General features: G+C 55.5%; 1 protein-coding gene across 7 annotated transcripts; it reads right to left on the bottom strand.

Annotated features, from left to right (window-relative positions):
- Positions 1-178: 178 nt before the first annotated feature.
- SAMD14 (sterile alpha motif domain containing 14) lies at positions 179-18,969 on the bottom strand. 7 transcript variants are annotated; one of them, XM_058445876.1, is made up of 11 exons: positions 18,356-18,742; positions 13,910-14,179; positions 13,736-13,790; positions 7,029-7,190; positions 6,270-6,558; positions 4,869-4,956; positions 4,696-4,770; positions 4,430-4,589; positions 3,048-3,167; positions 2,785-2,940; positions 179-1,907 (listed from the first exon to the last, which is right to left on the bottom strand). In XM_058445876.1, the coding sequence occupies exons 2-11, from the start codon at positions 13,945-13,947 to the stop codon at positions 1,752-1,754; spliced, it is 1,299 nt and encodes a 432-aa protein (XP_058301859.1). In that variant the 5' UTR covers positions 13,948-14,179; positions 18,356-18,742; the 3' UTR covers positions 179-1,751. The 7 variants fall into 7 exon arrangements, with proteins under 7 accessions (XP_058301859.1, XP_058301860.1, XP_058301861.1 ...); XM_058445877.1 differs by having other exon boundaries at positions 7,053-7,190; XM_058445878.1 differs by having other exon boundaries at positions 7,024-7,190; positions 18,356-18,733.
- Positions 18,970-21,717: the final 2,748 nt, after the last annotated feature.

Below are 21,717 nucleotides of genomic sequence, written 5' to 3'. Positions count from 1 at the left end.
CCACATGACACACTGGGGACATCCGGCCCAGCTCAGGACCGTGAGTAAAACCCTGGGCAAAGCCATCTGTTCAGAACGCCGGATGGCCCAGCACCTGGTGACAGACCTGTTGTCCCACCATACTCAGGGCCCAGCAGAGTCCAGCCAACCCAACAACTGGAGCAGACAGAAATTCTGGTCACTGGCACATCATAAGTATTTATTGAAATAAATTGAGAACTGCCTCCCCTTCACATGCAGGTGGGCACCCACTATAGCTACTGATGGCTTTAAGGATGTGGGTGCCTTCCAACCTCCCATGGCCCTGCCACCAGGCCCAGATGGTGCCAGTGTCCTCATATCTGTTTCCCTCCGAAGCCCCTCTCCCAGCACAGATAGCAGAGGGGGGATAAGGGCTGAGTCCCAGGTACAGGGTGCTGGCCGTAAGCCACAGCCCCTGGGCAGGAATGAGGGAGCCAGCATGCATTGGTGCCATCTGTCGCTCTGGGCAGATGGGAGGAGCTGGAGGGGTTTCCAAGCAGGAGCCCCCTGGCCTCATCGGTAACTCTGACCAGTGTCCTGGAAGCGGGGCTAGCTGCTGACCAGCGCCACACATGAACACTTCCTCCAAGGACATTTCCTAAAAAGGACACATGCTGTCCCCAGGCTGCTGGTAAACTCCACCCCCACCCAGGGAGCTGGCCCCAGCCCTCAGTGTGGCCCAGGGAGGCAGAGCTTGCACCGCCTGCCAGTTCTGAGCCCACTGATTCTGACAATGCCTGGGGCAGATGGGGGTGGGCTGATGAACCTTTCCAATCTCGTAGCTGCCAGGGACCCCCAGGTTTTGCCTCTCTGCCTGGCTGGGGTGAGGGCTGACCAGGTCAGCAGCTCCTAGGCCTTGGCTGGTGGAAGTGGTGCCCTCTGTCCCTATCAGTTCCTGTTTGCTCAGCTCCCAAAGAGGGCTTAGGTGCCCTCTGAGGAAGCAGCAGGAAGTGAAGGGAGTCCTGGCTTGGAGAATGGGTCAAAGACCAGGTCTTGACTGGGCCCTGAGAGGCAGACCTGTGTGGATGTCATCTCGCCCCCTGGGACCCACAGGACAGAGGAGGGGAGAGGGAGAAGGGGGTGTTCATCCACCCCTCTTGAGTCCTGGCAAAGACTGCACTCGCCCCAGGCTGCTTTCTCTGCTCTGCTGTTGAGGAGTTTGGCTGGGAGTCTCCCCTGAGTGCGACTGGCTGCAGTGCCCACTGGCCTCTTGGGGGAGCAGGACAGAGCTCTCCCACCACACAGCGCCCTGGGAGAGTGGAGAGGAGCTGCCCCCACACCTGCCCCTGCTGAAATGCCCAGCCCAGCTCTGAGCCCTGGGGCGTGGCCTCAGGGCCTCTGGCAGGCAAGCAGGCAGGCAGGCCTCCTAGCTCCCCTCCACCCCAGCCCCACGATGGCCTGAGGGCAATGGGACAGCCTGACCCAGGCTCCCAGACTTGCCTCAGCCCTGGCCTCTCTTCCCTCTCCCCTTCATCTGCTCCTCCCCCAGGAACTCTGCGCCAAACAAGTCCTCAAAATAGGATTTATTACTAGGCCCTCTCCCTGGGGTCTCCCTTTCTGGGGGCTCTGGGTCTAGACCAAGTGACAGGGTAAGAGAGGGCATGTCCCCCCTGAGAGCGTGGGACCAGGCTAGCCCAAGTGCAGCACCCAGGTCCAGCCTCGCTGGTGAGGCCTGTGCCCGTGGAGCCAGTGGCTGCCCCTGCTGGGCGCCAGCGCCTGTGCACCCTCCCCTAGCTCTTCTTGGCCTCCTGCTCTCGGCGCCGGAGCTTCTCCCGCTGCCGCGCAGCCTTCTCCTGGGCCTTGCGCTCCTTCTCGGCAGCCGCTGCCATCTCCTTCAACTTGCGCTTCACCAGTGCCCGGTCATGCGAGTTGCTGAGCCCCAGGCTCTGGGGAGGAGTCCGGGGTGAGGGAGAGAGTCCCAGAACCTTCCCCGTCCTGGCCCCCCATGCCCAGGCTCCTTTTGCCCCAGGTGTACTCTGTGGAGCTCTGAATCCTCCCTGGAGTGGAGCCTCCGCCTCCCACACCGTGACCTGCCCATGGATCAGAACCCCCAAAGCAAGAATTTGGAATGAGTGTGGTTGGGAAAGATGAGGGTTGGGGGTATTAGGCGTTTCCTCCTCCTCCCCCACCATTCCTCCACTCAGTATTTCAGCCTTGGCCTGGCCCTGCCCAACCTCCTGAGGCCCAGAGATGGGGAGTCACTTGCCCAAGGTCACACAGTTAGTGCCCACGGACCCTCCTCACTTCCAGAGACTTCCTGGGGGCTCTTTTCACCATCCCTGCCCCCAAGCAACTCAGCAGAGAGCAGGAGACAGGCCAGGAACCTCCCAGCTTATAGGTCAGAGGCCACCCACCCCCTCCCTACAGTCTCCCCCTGCCCACCATTACCACTAGCCTCTGAGATAGAATCAGACCAAGCTGACCAGGGGGAGATGTGGCTTCCCATGATCCCAGGACACTCATATGCATCAAGGGTCATCCTAGAGGGCAAGGTCAGCCTGGAGACCAGGGCTGGAGCTTGAAGGTCACACTGAAGTCATGGACTAGAGTTTCAAGTCAATCTAGGGATTCATGCTACAACTCAAAAGATTAGACCAAGGACCTTGCCTAGAGGTCAGAGGTCAGGGTAGTGGCCACAGATGGAGTGAAAAGGTCAGCCCAGGAGGCTGGGCTGAGGGTCAAAGGTCAGGACAAGGGACTTCCAATCCTTGAAAGTCACCTCAAGTAACTGGGCTGGGTCATGGCCCTTCCGCTCTGACCCACCTTTAGTTTGCTTCCATCCAGCTGCAGCAGCTGCGGCCCGTCTACCTGCCGTGCAGCAAACTCGGCAGCATACTGTTCCAGGTTGAGGCTCTGCAGCCACTGGCCCACCTGCTGGCTGGTCCAATGGTGGACAGCGGGGAGGGGTTCATCCAGGAACTGGGCAGAGACCAAGGAGAGTGAGGGGGAGGCTTGGCCTGTGACCTGAGCACCTTGCAGAGTCAGAGGTCAGGACTCCGTGGGCACCCTGGGCCAGCCTTGCTCACCTCGTCTGAAGACTGAGACAGCGTGTGGTAGGGGTAAGAACATTTGGCCTCCTGCCGGGGCCCACTGGGGATCTTGGGGCTGCTGCTGGGGGGCGTGGAGTCATCACTCAGAGTGGATTCCTAGACAGAAAAAGGTGCATGCCACTGAGGAGAGTTCACCCCCAACCCACCATCCCTATCTGGGTGGAGCCGAACGAAGTCCTGGACTAGGCACCAGGAGTTGCTCAGTGCCTCCTGTGCATGAGCCAGGAGCTGGGCCTGCACACAGGACATGATAACTCATGTCAGGCATCAGGACCTGAAGCCGTCGGGAGAGCAGGCAGTCATCTGGAGGACATGGGGCTAGAACCAAGCCAGGTTAGTAGGAATGGAGGCGGTCTCAGGCAAGGTGTCACTTCCTACAGGCAGACCACCAGGATTCCCCCAGGCTGGGTCAGGCGTCTCTGCTATGTGCCTCCCGCCTGGCCTCTAGTACCCCAGCTAGTAAGTGCCTGATTAGAGGTCTTTATCCTCACTGGCCTGTGAGCTCTAGGAGGGCCTGGGTTGTATCTTGTTCATCGTGGTGTCCCAGTGACCAGCATAAGGGAGGGAAGAAAGAGAAGGAGGAAAGAAGGAAGTTCCAGGTCCGAAGGGATTCTTTCTTCCCAGAATTCCCAGCTTCTGATTTTCTCCTCTGCCCAAACTGCACGTAAGAAACAGAACCGTAGAACAAGTACTGGGCTGGGGGTCGTAGAGCTTGGCACCTATATCTGTGCCAGTCTGGGCAAGCCCCTTCTCTCTGGGCCTTCCTTTGCTCATCTGTACAATGGAGATGAGCAGGCCTTCCCTCCCTACTTCACTGAGCCTTTGTGAGAGTAAAGCAGAAACACGTTTGGGGCTTTGTAAACTGTGGAGGGCACTCTGAACATAAGCAGATGCTCATCATTGCTTCTGTTACTCGGCTCACATCACATAGGGTTGTAAGTTTTCAGACCACTAGGTTGGGGTCCTGTTTTGTCTCTATATCCCCCAGGCCTCACCCTACCAAGCAGGTGGCCCAGCTCCTCACACAGGAGTGGGGTTAGAACTTAACCAGGCAGAAGAGTTAGCAGGAATGAAGGAAGTCTCCAACTGGGTGAACAGTAGGGAATCAGTGTTTAGTGATTTGTTGAATGCATGAAGCAGTGAATGAATCAAGGAATGAACTACTCAGAATATGAAGGAGTGGATGAGTGAACGAATGAATTCAGAGAATGCATGAAGTAACAGATCACTGCATGGCTCCATGGATGGACAAATTGATTCCAGGAATGTCTGAATCCCAGCCTGAGCCAGGGTGAAGTATGCCTTCATGCCATCTGAGACTGGGGGCCAGTTTGGGGACAAGAAAGGCATGGACTTACCTGGGAAGCTGACTTCTTAGGGCTGAAGCCCTCGTGTTTAGGGGAGCAGGCTGGGGAGGTGGTGCTACCAGAGGATGCTGAGCCCTTGCCGCTGTCTGTGAACCAGGAAAAAGGCAGGAACGGGGAGCCCCCTGACCTGCCGGACCCCTCCACTGACTCCCTGCAGAGAGAGTGTCCAGCATGGGTGTGGGTACAGAGGGGAGGACCAGGGCACATGGGGAGCCAGGGGCGGGAGCTGTGGGTGGGCCGCCATGGGCACCTCTCACCTGCTGCCCATGGACAGGCGGTTGCTGCCTTTCTCCTTCCGGCTCTTGCCCGTGGATGCTCGGCGCAGGGTGACCCTGTGGGGAGGCAGCAAGAAGTGGGGCAGGGCTGCCCACTGTGCTACCCCTTACCCCAGCAGCTCCAAGCCCTGCGATCTAGCCCCGCCTCCACTCACCCCAGGTCCAGGAACTTTCGGCGAGTCTTCTTATCCAGGCCGATGGTGGGGCTGGCGGGCTCAGGAGGACTGGCGTCGCGGCTGTCATCTTTCCAGGGAGAGAAGGAAGGAAATTGCCTGTTTGCTGCCCTGCCTGCCTCCTTCAGCTGCCAGTGTGGGGTGGTAGAAATTCTCTTGACTTAGAATCAGGCATCCTGGCTCTGGTGGCCTTCATTAGCTGGGTGTCCTAGGACAAGCCACTCTACCTCTCTGGCCTTCCTCCATTTTAAATATGGGGATAATAACATCTACCTACTTCATGAGACCTAATGGGATGCTTATGACAGCCTTTTACAAACTATAAAACGTTCCAAAAAGATAGGATGCACTACCATTTACTCAATTTTATCCTGGCCAACTTCTTTTTTTTCTTTTTTGAGATGGCGTTTTGCTCTTGTTGCCCAGGCTGGAGTGCAATGGTGTGCTCTTGGCTCACTGCAACCTCCGCCTCCCGGGTTCAAGCAATTCTCCTGCCTCAGCCTCCTGAGTAGCTGGGATTACAGGCGCCCGCCACCACGCCCGGCTAATTTTTTGTATTTTTAGTTCAGACAGGGTTTCATCATGTTGTCCAGGCTGGTCTCGAACTCCCGACCTCAGGTGATCCACCCGCCTCGGCCTCCCAAAGTGCTGGGATTACAAGCGTGAGCCACCGCACTCGGCCTATCCTGGCCAACATCTAACTAACCTTCCAATCTTGGCTCAAATGTCATTTCCAGGATGTTCCTAGCCAGGCCAAGCATCCTGGTGTGTGCTCTCCCGCCATGCTGCCGCACACATTTCCCAAATAGCACTTGTTATAGTTTGTAACTAGACGTTTAGTTAAGGGATGATTTGATTGGGTTTTTGTTTTGTTTTGTTTTTGAGGCAAGGAGTGATCATAGCTCACTGCAGCTCAAAACTCCCGGGTTCAAGCTATCCTCCTGCCTCAGCCTCCCAAGTAGCTGGTTCTACAGGTGCATACCACGCAGGGCTAATTTTTTAATTTTTTCTGGAGACGGTCTCGCTATGTTGCCCAGGCTAGTCTCGAACTCCTGGGCTCAAGCGATCCTCCCATCTCAGCCTCCCAAGGTGTTGGGATTACAGGCGTGAGCCGCCAGCCAGGACTGCTTTGATTGTTTCTCCACTAAACTACTATGATGATAAAGACTGCATGTGTTTGCTCACCTGGGTGTCCCAGAGCCCACAGGGTATGGCACTTAGTAGGCGCTCGGTAAAGAATGGGTGAGCCGCGGTGTTTACTCTCCACCTCCCCCAGCCACCTCGCCCAGCTGCCCCTTCCGCCGCTGCGGTGCGCGCCGGGACCGAGAGGGCTGCTGCGCCCGGGAGCGACCAGCAGGAGGTGCGGCGCTGGCCGCCTCTCACCTTCGCTGTGCGGCTCTGCGCGCGGGTGGCGGCGCACGAAGCTGGGGGAGCTGTCGGAGGAGGGCGCGGAGCGCGGCGGAGAGGAGAAGGCGGCGGCCAGGCCCTCGTGCGACGCAGCGTTGTGCAGGGGCCGGTAGCGTGTGAGCGGCGAGGGCGGCGGTTCGTCCTCGTCCAGGCTGCGCCGCAACCCCGGCGGATCCAGGCAGAAAGAGCCCCCGGCCGGGGACCCCGGGCCTGAGTGCAAAGGCGAGCGTAGCCGGTGCAAGGGGCTCCCGCAGCCGTCGGTCACCTGGACGAGGGGGCAGCCGCTCACCGAGAACCCTCCTCCTCCCTTCCCGGAGGAGCTGGGAGACTTTCACCCTGTAAACTGCGGGCCCTGAGGGTCCTTCCAGGGCCTAGAGGGAGGGTTTCCTCATGCCTTAGGCAGCGGGGTGGCTGCAGAGTGAGAGGTGGGAAACAGGAGCTTTGAGTCACACAGGCTGGGGCTGAATTCCCCCTCCTTCACTTACTGTGACTTTGCTACTGGACCGCTCAGGGCCTCAGTTTCCTCAGCTGTAAGATGGGGCTAATAATATCTTCTTTACACAGGATTAAATGAGCCAGAAGTGAACTGCAGCTAACACTTGGTAGCATTACTAGGTCAGAAGTCTGGGGATGTGGTTTCCCTGGAAGAGCACTTTGGAGAGATTATCCAGGGGTGGGAGGAGAGGGAGGGGTGGGAGGGTGTATGTGTGTTTTCCTAACTTGCCCCAACCTTGCCTCCGGGCCCATCGGAGCCTTCACCATCCTCCGCGGAGCTGGCACTGTCCCGAAGCCTGGAGCGGGACGGCCGGTGTCTCCTGCCCTTGGCCAACAGTTGGGCCCGGGCCTTGTGTAAACTGCTGTCCAGTCTGGCCGTCTCTGGCACAGCCAAGTCCAGGTCTGCGAACCGGGGGAAGGGAGCAGAGACCAGACACATGAGAGGTGACGGCAAGCCCAGAGGCCCACCTCAGGGGCCACCTGCACCCACAGCCCAGGCATTCAACCCGTGTTCTTGAGTGCTGGGAGTACAGACAGATGAAAAACAGGGTGTCTCCCCGTCTCAGGTGGGAGTGGGCGGGTGTGCAGGGGAAGCAGAAATGCCAGCACTAAAATACAGCGCCGTGTGATGAACCCTCATGTAGACACGGAGGAAGGGCAGCCCTGTTTGGATGCATCAGAGGAGGAAACACCAAAGCTGGGTTTTAAGGTCTGGGTAGGAGTTTGTAAGAGATGAGGTGGGCAAAACAGGTATATGCAATGCTAGGAAGTAGGGAAACAAGGGTGGTACCCCCAGGGACAGTTGGAGGGTAGCTTTGTGGAGAGAAGGGTTGAGGGATGAGGCTGGAGAGATGATGGCAATAATGGCCACCATTTAAGAAACACTTACTACACACCAGACAATGTACATACATCATCTCTCACTCAAAACAACCCGGTGGGGTTAGGACAGTTACTATGCATACTTTACAGCTGAGCAAACTAAAACTCAGAGAGGTTAAGTCACTTGACCAAAGCCACCAGCTAGCAATGGTACAGGATTTGAGCCTGGCTAGTCTGGCTCTAGAGACTGGCCCTACTGGGGACACTGGCTTGCTGTGCCACGCACAGGGTCTCACTAAGAGATAACACTGCTGAGCATCTAGAGGGCTTGCAGTTGGAGTAAAGCAAAGGGACACCCCCAGAATCCACTGGCAGTGGCAGGAAGGAAAGCCCCATAGTCCCCGAAACCTCTTCTGTCCTGGGTCTGTGGCCCAGTGCTAGGTCTTGCACGAGGACATGGAGGAAGAGTGGGCAGACCCAATGGGTCCAGCATTAAAGTCCTTATTGCTCATAGCTCCACTTGTCATGTGCTGCACCTCGGAATGAAGCCCTCATGCTGTACCAGTCCTGAGCTTGGCACTGGGGTCTCCTAACAGAAAGAGTCTTCCCAGGCTTCAAGATGGGTCAAGACTTCCTCCCCACTCCACCTAGCATGATCTCAGGGGCCCTATTCTGTCACTCATGCCCACCCTGCCTTGTCTGCTCCTGTTTCCTTCTGTAGACAACCCCTAAGCCACCCCAGTTGCTCTCCTGGCTTAACTACCACCTATTTCTATTTCTAGCCTTGACCCCCTCCCCTGAATTCTGAGTGTGGGCACTCAGGCACCTGCCAAGGAAGTTACCACGTCAAAGACCCCAAGGTGTCTCAAGCTCAACTCATCAAAATGAACCGATCATGTAACCTCAAACCAGCTTCTACTCTCTTCCTTGACTCAGTGAAAAGCCCCCTTGTCCACCCAAGTCGCCCAAGTCAGACAGCCCTAAGCTACCCTTCTCTCTCAGCCCCAGACCCAGTTGGTAATTCATATGTCCAACTGTCTAGTTGACACCTCCACTTTGATGTCCACCAGGGGTCTTCAGCCTACATGTGCTGCAATCTCCTGATCTCTCCCACCCCAGAGCTGCTCCTCCCAGTCTTGGTGAACCGTAGCTCCATGCTTCTAGTTGCTCAGCTGAACCCCTGGAGTCATTCTTCACTGCTTTCCCTACCATCCTACAAACTGATTCATCCACAATTCCTGTTAGCTCTACTTTCAAAAAATAGCTAGACATACTGAAATATTTATGGTGAAGGGGTATGATGTTTTGGACTAGGTTCCACATAATCCAGGGCAATAGGGGGAGGACGTGGATGGGATAGATATGAAACTAGACTGGCTATGACTAGGTCATTGTTGAGGCTGGGTAATGAGTTCTTGAGTGCACGATAGAGTGCACTTTGCTGTAATCTCTAATTTTGAATCTGAGATTTTCCTTAATAAATTATTGTTTGTGTATGCAAATGTATACACATACTCCTACACATGCGTACATATGGAGAGAAAGGGAGGGAAGCAGAGGAAGGAAGAGGAGAGGAGAGGAAAGAAAAAGAGGGGAGAGGATGGGAGGAAAGGGAGGGAAGTGAGAGGGAGAACTCACAGTCTCTTAGACCAGAGGGTCTAAACTGCCATCATCTTTTAGCCTGGATTATTACAAACAGGCTCCTAGCTGGTCTTCCTTCTGCCTCTCTTTCCCATCTACAGTCTATTTTCAACACAGCAGCCAGAGTGATCCTGATCAAACATGTCAGTTTATATCACTCCCCTGCTCAGAACCCTCCAGTGACTTCCGTCTCATGCAGATTAAGAGCCAAAGTTCTCCCAGTGGCCTTCCAGAGTCAGCCTATGCTCCCTTGCCTCTCTGAGCACTACTCCTGTCCCTCCACTCCAGCCATCCTGGCCGCCTGGCTCATCCTCACACAAGCCAGCCTGCATTGCAGGGCCTTTGCACCTCCACTGCCCTTTTTCTGCAAGGCTCTTTCCACAGATTTCTGCATGGTTCTCTCCCTCACTTCCTTCAAGTCTTTGCTTAAATGCTTTCTCTCACTGAGGCCTTCCCTGACCACCCAATTTATAATAGCCCCCCTACTCCAAAACTCCACACCTGTTTTTTTCCTATATCATTTTTCATTCTCTGGCATGCTATATATTTTGCTTATATCATTTATTGTCTCTCTCCACCCATTAGAATGTCAGCTCCATGAGGACAGCTTTCTGCTTTGTTCACTGCTCTACCAGAGGTAGAGAACAGTGCCTGGCACACAGTAGGTGCTTAGCACACTCTTTTAATGAAAGAAAAATGTTCTGTTGATTGGCCTCCTCACACCCACGGAACCTGGGCTCTCCTCTCCCTCTGGACCGAACTGCCTTAGCTCAGGCCTTCACCTGAGTGGAGAGGAGCTTCCCCCGCCTCCCACCCCCTGCCACCCCAAAACATGCAACTATCCCTCCTTCGCTCCCTGCCTCCGGTCTGGCTCCTCCTCGTACCTTCCATGTGACTAGAAGAAACTTTCTGAAGCACCCTTCTTTTTTTTTTTTTTTTCTTGTGGAGACAGAATCTCGCTCTGCCACCCAGGCTAGAGTGCAGTGGCATGATCTTAGCCCACTGCAACCTCCACCTCCCAGGCTCAAGCGAGTCTCCTGGCTCAGCCTCCCAAGTAGCTGGGACTACAGGTATGTGCCACCACACCTGGCTAACTTTTGTATTTTTAGTAGAGATGGGGTTTCGCCACGTTGGCCAGGCTGGTCTTGAACTCCTGGCCTCAAGTGATCTGCCTGCTTTGGCCTCCCAAAGTGCTGGGATTACTGGTGTGGGCCACTGCGCCCAGCCTGAAGCACATTTCTGACCATGTCCCATACTCTCCTGCTTTTGAAACTCTCGCAGAAGGGGTCCCAAAGCTAACAATATAAAGTCCATGCTATTCAGCTCTCCTCTATTCAAGGCCTGAGGGGCCCAGCCCACCCTTTCTGTGTTCCCCACAGATTCCTCCTCTTACATGACTATGGCTAAGAGCACTGGCCCTAGAGCCAGATGGCCAGGCTGAAACCAGTTCTATCATTTGCTGGCTGGGTGACTCTGGGCAAGTTACTTCCTTTCAGGTGTCAGCTTTCTCATGTGTAAAATGGGATTATACTAGCACTATCTTCCTTATAGGGTGGTTGTAAGCATCAAATAAAATAATCCATATACAGTATTTCACCATAATGCTGTGACTTAGTACGAGCTCAACAGATGCTCGCTGGTGATGGCGTCTGTGGGATCAACTGAATTGCTTACACTGATAGCTATATGTGTACCTGCCTCTACCTTGCTTCCCACCTCCATCCCTGTGCTCCATCTCTCTCCAGCCTTTCTTTGTCTGGCTAATCAACTCTGACACAGCACCGTCTGACAGCCGCACCACACTACCATATGGTCACGATACGGTCGGGATATGGTCGCCAATGACTGTCTCCTCATGCTGGCCTGCAACCTGCAGAGGGTGAAACCCTTCCCTGTCCACTGTGTATCATGAGAGCCTGGTGTGGCACCTGACAAAGAGCAGGTGCTCAGGAAGTGTTGAAGCAAAGTCACATTTCCATGGACTAGTGCATGCTTTGGCAGAGATGGCCTCCAGACACACACAGGTGCTGGTGAAGGTCACCTCCACGCCCATGCCCACATCCCATCATGCCCACATTTCAATCCTCTGCCCAGCACTCCCCACCATCTAGTATGTTCCTTGTTTATTTATGTGTGCTTTGATCATCTGTCCCCCTACTTGCCCCTGCACGAAAATTTGAGCTCCATGAGGACAGTGATTTTGTCTGGCTTGTTCGTTGCTGTCTCCCCAGAGCCAAGGACAGAGCCTGATGCATATTAGGAGCTCTATAAATATTTGTCGAATGGATGAAAAGACAGGGGGAGACTGGGAGGCTACTACTTTAAATATGGCAGCCAGGCTAAGGTCTGGTTAACCATAAAGAGCCGAGGTTGCAGAAGGAACAAAAAGAGCTTTCTAAGGAGAGAGAATGGTGCAGTCTTGGGCTTGGAGCATCTGCGGAGCAGCGAGGGGGCCAGCACAGCCTGCGAGGGGAAGGAAGGGTCTGGTTGAAAAGGGAAGGCAGACACCGAGAGGAGATTGCAGTTGTCCAGGGGGCAACCTGCTGGTGTTTCCAGCCCCTGGGGCTGAGCTGGGGGAGGGAGCCCTCTGTTCCCAGCCCCCTGACACAGAATCTCCAGGCACTGCCTGGAAGCAGCAGCAAGGATTGAAGGCTGAACCACAGAAAAATATGAGCTAATCCTTATTGAGCTCTTTCTGTGCTAGGCACTGTTCTAAGTGCTTTACAATTACTAGCTCATTTGAGCCTCCCCGTAGCCCTACAAGGAAGGGACTCCAGGAATCCCCAGGGCAGCCTTAATTTGCCCGAGGGCGTAAAGCTGGTGAGGAGCCGGCCAGGGTTACAGATAGACGATCTAGCTCTGTTGGTATGCATTAAGCATGCTACACCCTCTCTGAAGCAGAGATGGGAAGGAATTTTGAGTCCAACCTCTCATTGTATGGATGGGAAAACTGAGGCTCATGGAGGACAGGAGGACACCTTTGGCCAAGGGGACAGAGGGAGTTGAGGAGAGAGGCTCCCAGGCCAGGGTTCTGGCATCCTCTACCCTTCTGGCACCTAGCTGGTGCCCAGCCAACTCAAAACAGGGAGAGGGGTCCCTTGCTCCTGACTCTGGGCCATATCAGCACCATGGCCATCTTACCTTGGAGGGGCTGGGGAGCAAGGGGACTCCTAAGGGGCTTGGTGGTTTTGAGGCAAGGTGGGTCAGCCTGTCCTGGGTCCTCTGCTCTATGAGCCTCTCCCTTCAGCTTCTATCTCTTCCCTCTTCTCTGCTCCTGCCCTCCTTCCCTATCCTCCTCCCCCATCTCTCTCCCTCTTCCTCCTCCTCCCAGCCCTGGGCAGTGGGAATTCATAAATATTTAATGGCCTTTCACATCAGGAAGCAGTGAGGACCCAGCTACCTCAGCAGTGAGGAAAACAGGCAGGGGTTGTGTGGGGAGTAGAGGGTAGGGAGGTGGGGGAGTAGGGGCAGAAAAGCCCAGGGGAGGGAGAGCTCATTTCTGTCAGGCCTGAGGCAGTTCAAGGCTAGGGGATCTGGAGGAGACTGGGATGGGAAGCAGCAGTTCCTGGCATGGCCAGGGCAGAGAGGGAAGAAGGGAGAGATGAGGAGAAGCTGGGGACCCTCTGGCATAGGAGCCCCTCGAGGAGCAGGCCTCTCTCCCCCTCTCCTTCATTCCCCCAAGTTCCTTTGCTCAGGACTCCTCCTGACTCCTCCACCAGAATCCCGCTGGGAAACCGGCTTTCCACCCCAGTGCATGCTGGGAACTCTGCCTAGCTGGGGTGGTCTCTTTCTCCAGTCCACACAAGAGAAGATTGCAGGGGGTAAATGATGGTACCGTGGTGTGTGCATGCACCCCAGTGTGTACTGAGGACATGGGCGTGCAGGCCAGCATGAGGGGGCCAGCCTGGGGGTATTGAGGCTGTGTGTGTTATGCATTTGATTTCAGCACACATCCAAGCAGGGTGAGGTCCCTTGCACTTATTTATGTGACTTGGAGGTAACGTTTGTCATCTGGGCTGGAGTTTACAGGTGTATAGGATAGTCACTAAGAGCAGGAATGCTGGCAGTTTGGGGTTCTGGTCCCAGCCCTGCCACTAACTTACAATGTGATCTTGAAAGCAAGTCACTTCAGCCCTCTGTACCCTACACTCCTGATCTGTAAACTGGGCTTACTTCTAAGCATTATTGTAAGGGTTAACTAATACAGTGCATGTGAGATGGGGGTGCTTAACCTAGTATCTGGCATAAGATAAGCACTTAATAAATGGGGACCCTTATTGTTATAACTGGTGTGGCCACTAAGATAGTGATGACAAAAGGTCAGGCCACAATACACACACACACACACACACACACACACACAGACACACACACACTCTGAAGCCATCAGGAAGCACCCTATCCCCTTCAATGCCTGGTGGCCCAGGAAGGAAGTACTCTATGGCTGTGTCTATTGACTAGAGATAGAGCCACACAGAACTTACCAAAAACCTCATCCACGGGTTCTTGGAGCTTTGAAGAAGCCATGACTTAAGAGAGCTGGGGAGGACAAGAGGGGAGAGAAAGAAAAAGAGAGCCTGGGTAAGAGATTCAGGCTGACCGAGGCAGGAGAGATGTGGAAGGCTACCTGCTCCAGGCCTGTTGGCCCCTCCCCTTACCTTAGAACCCTTCTTCTGGCCCCTGGAAGAGAAGCCATTGGAATCGTAACCCAGATCGTGGGCGCCAGGGCAGGAGGTATAGTAGGAGGGTGGGGGCAGATGCAAATCCAAGGCACAGACACAGGCTGGGCCCTGTGGTCCTGGTATCCTGGTCCACTGATTTGCTGTGTGCTTTCTCGTGGGTCACTGAACTTCTCCCCTTCACTGTCTTGGACCTTCGCATCATTAGCATCCCCTAAAAGCTTTCAATCATCAACTGTCCAATCAAATCTGGGAGAAGTTATGGAGATTATTAAATCCAATCCTCTCATGTTACAAATGAAGAAACAGAAGGGGGAGTCACTGGCCCAAGATCACATAGCAAGTTAATGGCAAAATCAGGACCAGGACCCGGGGTCTCCCATCCATCTACCCACCTATGCACTCATCCACCTATCTACTTACCTACTCATCATCCATTCACTCACCCATCTATCTACCCATCCATCCATCCAACATCTGCTCCCATGCACCCAACATCTGCTGCCATCTGTCCATCCACCTATCTTTGCATCCATCAATTCTCCATCTCTTTTCCAGTCCTGCCTCCCCCTTCCCTACACCCGCATCACTGGTGCCCTCACCACCTGCCTTTCTGAACAAGAGCTGTTCAGGAAGCTGGCACCATCAGCAGGGCCACTGTTCCAGACACAGTTCTCACAGTTCTTGACAGACTCATAGATGTAGGAGGGTATGAGGAGTACACACAGCACACAATGGACAGCCAAACCTCTATGATGCAACTATGTTCTGGGAAGAAGTGTGAATGGGTAGGGTTTTTTTTTGTTTTGGTTCAAGGTTTTTTGGTGGGAAGCAAGAAGGGAGGGCAGATAGGGAAGGATATATGTAGCTGAAACCATTTGAATAGGCTTTCAAGCAGACGTAGGATTCCAGTAGCCCTAGAGAGCCCACTGGCCAGGGGATACTGGCTGGGGGGAGAGAGAGGAAGCCCAGGGGCCACTGATGGTTTAAGGCAAGGGGATGCTGCATGGCTGCGACATGACCTCCAATTACTTCTAACACTCAGGTCCCCAGGAGAATGGCAAGGCACTGAGCTAGATCATACATGTGTCAGATGTAGGAAGGCTAGGCCACATGCCTGCTGGGGTCTTTTCCAACTCTTCTTTTCCATTATTACATAGACATCATCTACCTTTACTGTGGCCAGCCTTGGGAATTTTTTTTTTTTTTTTTTTTGAGACGGAGTCTTGCTGTCGCCCAGGCTGGAGTGCAGTGGCGCGATCTCGGCTCACTGCAAGCTCTGCCTCCCGGGTTCACGCCATTCTCCTGCCTCAGCCTCCCGAGTAGCTGGGACTACAGTCGCCCACCACCACTCCTGGCTAATTTTTTTGTATTTTTAGTAGAGACAGGGTTTCACCGTGTTAGCCAGGATGGTCTCGATCTTCTGACCTCGTGATCCGCCCACCTCGGCCTCCCAAAGTGTTGGGATTACAGGCGTGAGCCACCGTGCCTGGCCCGGGAATTTTCATATCCCCACTTTACAGATACATATCCCCACTTTACAGATGTGAAAACTGAGAAACAGGAGATGAGAGGAAGAACTAAAGCCAGGCAAAGTTGGTGCATGCTTATAATCCTAGCTACTCAGGAGGCTGAGGTGGGAGGATCTCTTGAGCCCAGGAATTATAGACCAGCCTGGGCAACATAGTGAGACCCTCATCTCAAAAATAAGTAAGTAGCTAGGCGTGATAGCTCATGCCTGTAATCCCAGCACTTTGGGAGGCTGAGGAGGGCAGATCACCTGAGGTCAGGAGTTTGAGACCAACCTGGCCAACATGGTGAAACCCCGTCTCTACTAAAAACACACAAATTAGTTGAGTGTGGCGGTGCACACCTGTAATCCCAGCTACTCAGGAGGCTGAGGCAGGAGAATCACTTGAACCTGAGAGGTGGAGGTTGCAGTGAGCCGACATCGTGCCATTGCACTCCAGCCTGGGTGACGAGAGGGAAACTCCATCTCAAAAAAAAAAAAAAAAGTAAACAAGTAAATAAATAGAAGCAAAAAAATAATAATAATAAAAGAGGCAGAACTCAGCCTTAAGCCAGGGCTCCTGCCCCTCTGCACTATCCTAGGTGATGATCTTCAGTTTAGGGGTGGAGGAAGAGATAAGCATAGAGGGAGGGAAGCTGCTCCACACTGACTGGGACTGGGAGAAGCATCAAAACCACCTCCAGGCTGGGCTCAGTGCCTCACACCTGTAATCCCAGCACTTTGGGAGGCTGAGGCGGGCAGATCACCTGAGGTCGGGAGTTTGAGACCAGCCTGACCAACATGGGAAAAACTGTCTCTACTAAAAATACAAAATTAGCCGGCTGCGGTGGCACATTCCTGTAATCCCAGCTACTCGAGAGACTGAGACAGGAGAATCACTTGAAGCTAGGAGGCGGAGGTTGCAGTGAGCCGAGATCGTGCCATTGCACTCCAGCCTGGGCAACAAGAGCAAAACTCCATCTCAAAAACAAAACCCAAAAAAACAAAACCACCTCCAGATTCCATAAATGCCTGGGGCTGAAAGCAGAAAATGAGGTGTGGGAAGGGGTCATCAGGGAAGTAGACCCTCCAAGAACCCTCCTGCCATTCTTGAACTCGGGGGGGGCTACTAGCAAAGATCTAGAACATTTCTTCCTGTCCTGACAGGCCAGATGGGAAGGGAGGCTGACCCTAAGAATTAACCACATCTCCTCATTCAACCACAAAGCCTTATCTGGCTAGGACCCAGCTGCCACCTCCTGCAGGAAGCTGTCCTAGGTAGCCCTCCCTCCTCTCATTTGTCTGCGTAATTTCTAAATCCACCCTTCTCCAACTACTGGGAAATGGGGAATTCTCATACTTCACTGATTCCTTAAATAGGTCTCATCTCCCCCCCACCAATCAGATGGGAGCTCAGAGAAGAAAGGGTCCACGTATTCTCCCGTCAGACTAGGGACTCTGAAGACAGGAACTGCCTCTCCCATCAGAATGGAGGCTCTCTGAGGGCAGTGGTGTTGTCTCCTCTCTGCCTCTGAGATTGAAGATCCTGTGTTCTTTATTCAAGAGCCCATTCCAGGGTCGAGATCCTCTGCTGGCTGGAGTCCTCCTCTTCCAGGCACCCTCTGGGCTGGATTGGGGTTTCCTGCTCAAAGCCATTCTCGGTCCATCCTGATTCAGCACAAACTGGTCTCTTTTCTTCCCTTCAACAACTAACTTTCTGGGGTGTGTATGGGGACCCTGCCGACATTGTCTCCAGGGGGTCACCAGACCCCTCCCACCCAACCCTCTCCTTCCAAAACTGAGCCTAGAAAAATTAGACACCAAACTCCGCCCCCACTCACTCCCACACACACCCTGCACACACACACACACACACACACACACACACACACACACACACACACACACATTCAGCCAGGTAACTGCACAAGGGTGGGATTGAACCGGTTCCTCTGGATACCCTCCCCCCCAAGGCTTCCAATCCCGGAGAAGGAGCACCAATGACCTTTGACCCTTCTCGGGGAGAAAGGGAGGCAGGTGAGCTCACAGCCTCTTGGGACCCAGGGGAAGGAGAGAGAAAGAAAGAAAGAAAGGGCGCACAATTCCTGGGGAGGGAGCGGGAGCGGGAGCGGAAGGAAGTGAGGAGTAGGAAGAAGCAGAGACAGACACACAGACTGGCGGAGAGTCCACAGGGCTGCTGAGAAGAAAGAGATCACACCGAGAGTGGGGCCAGGGGAAGCCGCACTGGGGACAAGGGCTTCCGCCGCTCTAAGTGACGCCCGAGGGTGGGAGAGAAGGGAGAAGCCCTTCGGGCAGGCGAGAGGAAAGGGCCCCTGAAGAGGAGAAAGCGACAGAGAGAAGTGCAACTGGGAGAGGCCGGGAAGAGGTGGATGGGAAAGGAGACTAGCGGTCGGGGAGGCAGTTGTGGAGCCAGAGAGGTGGTCCCCCCTTCCCATATCGCCGGCCGTCCACTGGCCCCAGGCTTGGGGTAGTCCTCAGGAGTCGGGCACCCCCTCAAAGCACTGTTGGAGATGGGGTGAGGTTGGGGACAGGGCACCTACTCCACTCTCAGAGCCCTCCTCCCCAGTCAGAGCCCGGTGGCTAGTTTATCTCCAATCCATCAGCACAACTCCCCGCCGGGCAAGAAAGAGTTAAACCCTCTCCCCTTCCCCCCACACCAGCTTTTTATTAATTTCTCCGGGCGTCGGGCGGGAGGGAGGGGATTAGGGCCATAAATCCTATCTCCGCCCCCTCCCCTGACAGCCCGGCACCCCAGCCCCGTGCGGTCCCCCTAGGGATAGGGGAAGAAAGGCCCTTGTCGCTTGGCCCTGCCCAACCCTACTCAGGGTCCCACCGCGGGCCCGAGTGGCCCCAGCCCCGGTTCCCGGTCCACCCCAGGGCGCCCGGCCCCTCACCTCCGGCATCGGTCATCTTCAGCGTCTGGCGCCCCGGGAACCCCTCGGGCCCATGGTGCTTGAGGCGGGCGCCGGGCAGGAGACGGTTGGGGGGACCGTTACCCCGGCCGCGGGGGGCTCCGGGCGGGCTCGAGCCGCTCCATCCCAGGGGTGGGGGTGAGGTCGGCGGGAAGGGTCCCGGAGCCGGGGGAGATGGAGGGCGGGGGATGTGGGGAGAGGGAGCAGGTTCGCTGGAAGCAGGAGGCGCGGGCGGGGCTGGACCAGGAGACCTGACGGGAGGATGCTCCGTGTGTGTGTGCGTGTGCGTGCGTGTGTGTGTGTGTGTGTGTGTGTGTGTGTGTGACAGAGAGAGAGAAGAGCGAAGAGCGAGCGCCACCTCCCTCCCCGCCCCCGCCGCCCGCCAGGCCTGGCCGGACGCGGGGCCCCCGCCTGGCAGGGCCGATTCGCGCCGCGTCGCGTCGGCAGGGGTCCGCAGGGGTCCCCGGGGAAGGGGCGTCGTGGGGGGCGCGTGGCGGGGAAGCCGGGCGCCCAGGAGACAAAGAGCGGGAGGGAGCGAGGGGGCGGGGGCGGGGGAGGGCGGCGGGGAGGAGGCGGCCGGGCCCGGGGAGCGGAGTTGCAGCTACTTCTCTGCCCGCGGGAGACGCGGCGCACCGGAGTCTGCGCGGGTGGGAGAGGCTCCGGGGCGGCCCCGCCACGGGACCCACGGGGCTTCTGCCTCCTCTGCCGGGTCTGTCAGGGCTCCCGATTCGTTCATTCATTCAACAAACGTCCGCCCAGCAGCCGGGGCGCCGAGGCTGGAGGGGACAGCAGTGAACAGAACCCCCGCTCCCCAACCGCGCTCAAGGCCAGTGGGCCAGTCGGGGGCGCAGACGAGTGGGGAGGCCCTCACGAGCCCGGGCGCCATGGGCCCAGCTAACAGAGGGCACTTCTCGCCGGAAGGGAGAGCGCACCCCTGGCCCGGCCTGGGTCCCGGCGGCCGCAGCAGGAGCTGGGCTGGGCTGGGCGGGGCGGGTGGGGGATTACCCGAGGAGGTGATGTGTTGGCTACAACTGCGGGCCAGGGTAGGGAAGTGCCAGGGGGTGTTGGGGGTGGGAGGGCAAGAGGGGAAGATAAATTGAAGCTGGGGAGGTGCAGGGGGGTGCACTTTATTCTACCAGCCGCGCACCCCCCCGCCCCCACACACACACATACACACACATGCACACACACACAAAATTAACAGAGGAGGGAGGGGCTCAGGTGTGCATTTAGGAAGCACCCTTGGCTCCTCTGGAGACAGGGTTACAGAGGGCACTCTGAAGGCAGGGAGACCCGCTGGAGGCTATTGAGGGCCGGTGGCAGTGGGCATAAAGATTACAGATTAAGTTGAGAGCCCTTCAGGATGCAGGCCTGAAGAAGCTGACACTGAAGAAGCTGACAGGATCTGGGGACCTGCTGGACTAGGAGGTGAGGAAGGAGGGGTCTAGGATGGCTGTGGACCTTCGCTTGAGGCAGGGAGTCCTGGAGCAGGTGGGGGTGGGGACGGATGAGATCAGACTTGGACCCACTGAGCTGATGGCAGTGGTAGGCCAGCCAGGGAGGCAATGTAAGGATCCACAACCAGCTACCGCACGTCACATCTTAGCAGGTGCCAGGCACTCCCAGATCATCTACTGTCACCCTCACAATAAACCCACAAGGTGGGCGTTTCCATTACCCACTGCCTCAGAGAAAACAGAGACTTAGAAGAAGGAAAGTGCTTTGCTCAAGAGCAAGTGGTGAAAGGCCAGGTGCAGTGGCTCACGACTGTAATCCCAGCACTTTGGGAGGCCAAGGTGGGCAGATCACATGAGGTCAGGAGTTCGAGACCAGCCTGGCCGACATGGTGAAACCCTTGTCTCTACTAAAAATACAAAAATTAGTCAGGCATGGTGGCGCTACTCTGGAGGCTGAGGCATGAGAATTGCTTGAACCTGGGAGGCGGAGGTTGCAGCGAGCTGTGATTGTGCCACTGCCTTTCAGCCTGGCCAAAAGAGTGAGACTCAGTCTCGAAAAAAAAAAAGGCAAGTGGTGAAGCTGGATCAGGGGTCTAGAGTCAGAGGAGAGGTGTGGAGTCTATAGGACAGAGTTCCCTGATGGCCCACAGGACTCTGCAGTCTGAGGCCTCTGGGAAGTGGCCTGTTGAACCAGGACAATCTTGTGACTATGAGTGAAGACGGAATTAGCAGCCTTTAGGGTCTGAGGGTATCCTAGGGGATTTATGGGAGTTTGGGGGTCTCTGGGTGTCTTCGGAATCTTCTGGCAGCCATGAGGCTAGATTGTGGAAATCTGGGGAAGGGGTGGCATCTCTGTTGACAGCTGTGGGGGCTGCATCTGGCGGTCTTAAAGAGGATGTGCTTTGTAGGCATCTGGTGAGATCTGGGTGGTGCGCTATAGTGGGGGGCTTGATTATATAGACCCTGTACATCCCGAGGGGGTGGGGAGATGATGGGTATGTTTGCCAGGCCATAGGACCCAGGAGGAGCCCCTGTTCCCCTATTCCTAGTGAGGCCTAAGCTTCTGGGAGTTGGGAAAATACCCCTTATTGGCAAGTGTTGGCAAACCTACTCAAGCTTCCAGAATTGGGCAAGTGAGTGGGGGGATAAGGAGGCTTTAAGGTGACAGGCCCACTTACAGCTACGTGACAAAGTCCCAAACATGGACATACTGTGTATCATGGGCAAGTCATAGCTCAGGCTTGAGAAACTCACAGCAAAGCCACACACAACACCTCCAGGCACACAACACACTTGGGCTTAAATGTGAGGGGTTACTTGACCCACCGTTTGAAACATACAATGTATAGGCCCCTCACGTAACACACAGGACAGACGGGGAGTGGGGGAGAGACAGAGGGACCCTGCCCTGGATTCTTAGCCCCAATCAGCCCAGCAGAAACCCTTGAAACCTTCGTGCCTGCCTCCCCACCCAGATTAAGACTACAGATTACAGGAAGGTCACGCCACTTCACTTCTTGGCTAGGTTTCCTGAGCAGGGCCTTGGTGGCCCCAGGGTTCAGTGAGTTCTAACTCTGGAGCCATGACCTCTGACCCTGTGGTTTGGTGGTCTCTGATCTTGGGGATTAGACACCTTGATCCGTCTTCAGCATCCTCAGGGCTCCCAGAGTGTTCCAACAATCGTCCACGTAGCAAAGATGCCTTGGGAAGAGTATTCACTATCCCCAGGTTTCCAGGCAACCCTCAGGTGGGAGGCAGGATTGGACTGGCCTGAGGTGTAGACCTAGGGTTTTTGAGGGATAGCTATGGGAAGCCAGAATTTGGCTTAGCATGAATGGGACCTGTGTGACACAGCCATCTACAAGGGATGCTTCTGGAGCAGACTGT

The sequence above is a fragment of the Hylobates moloch genome, unplaced genomic scaffold, assembly GCF_009828535.3.
Source record: "Hylobates moloch isolate HMO894 unplaced genomic scaffold, HMol_V3 SCAFFOLD_10, whole genome shotgun sequence".
In the NCBI taxonomy this organism is placed as follows: domain Eukaryota; kingdom Metazoa; phylum Chordata; class Mammalia; order Primates; family Hylobatidae; genus Hylobates; species Hylobates moloch.
The sequence above is the reverse complement of the archived record's forward strand: the minus strand, read 5'-3'. Positions and strand labels throughout refer to the sequence as shown.

Excerpts from the sequence above, each read along its gene's own strand:
- SAMD14 (XM_058445876.1), bottom strand. The coding sequence starts at position 13,947 with ATGGCTTCTCTTCCAGGGGCCAGAAGAAGGGTTCTAAG. Across the intron at positions 4,771-4,868 it reads CGAAAGTTCCTGGACCTGGG|GGTCACCCTGCGCCGAGCAT; the intron begins GTGAGTGGAGGC and ends GCCTCCCCACAG. Across the intron at positions 2,941-3,047 it reads TGTCTCAGTCTTCAGACGAG|TTCCTGGATGAACCCCTCCC; the intron begins GTGAGCAAGGCT and ends GTCTCTGCCCAG.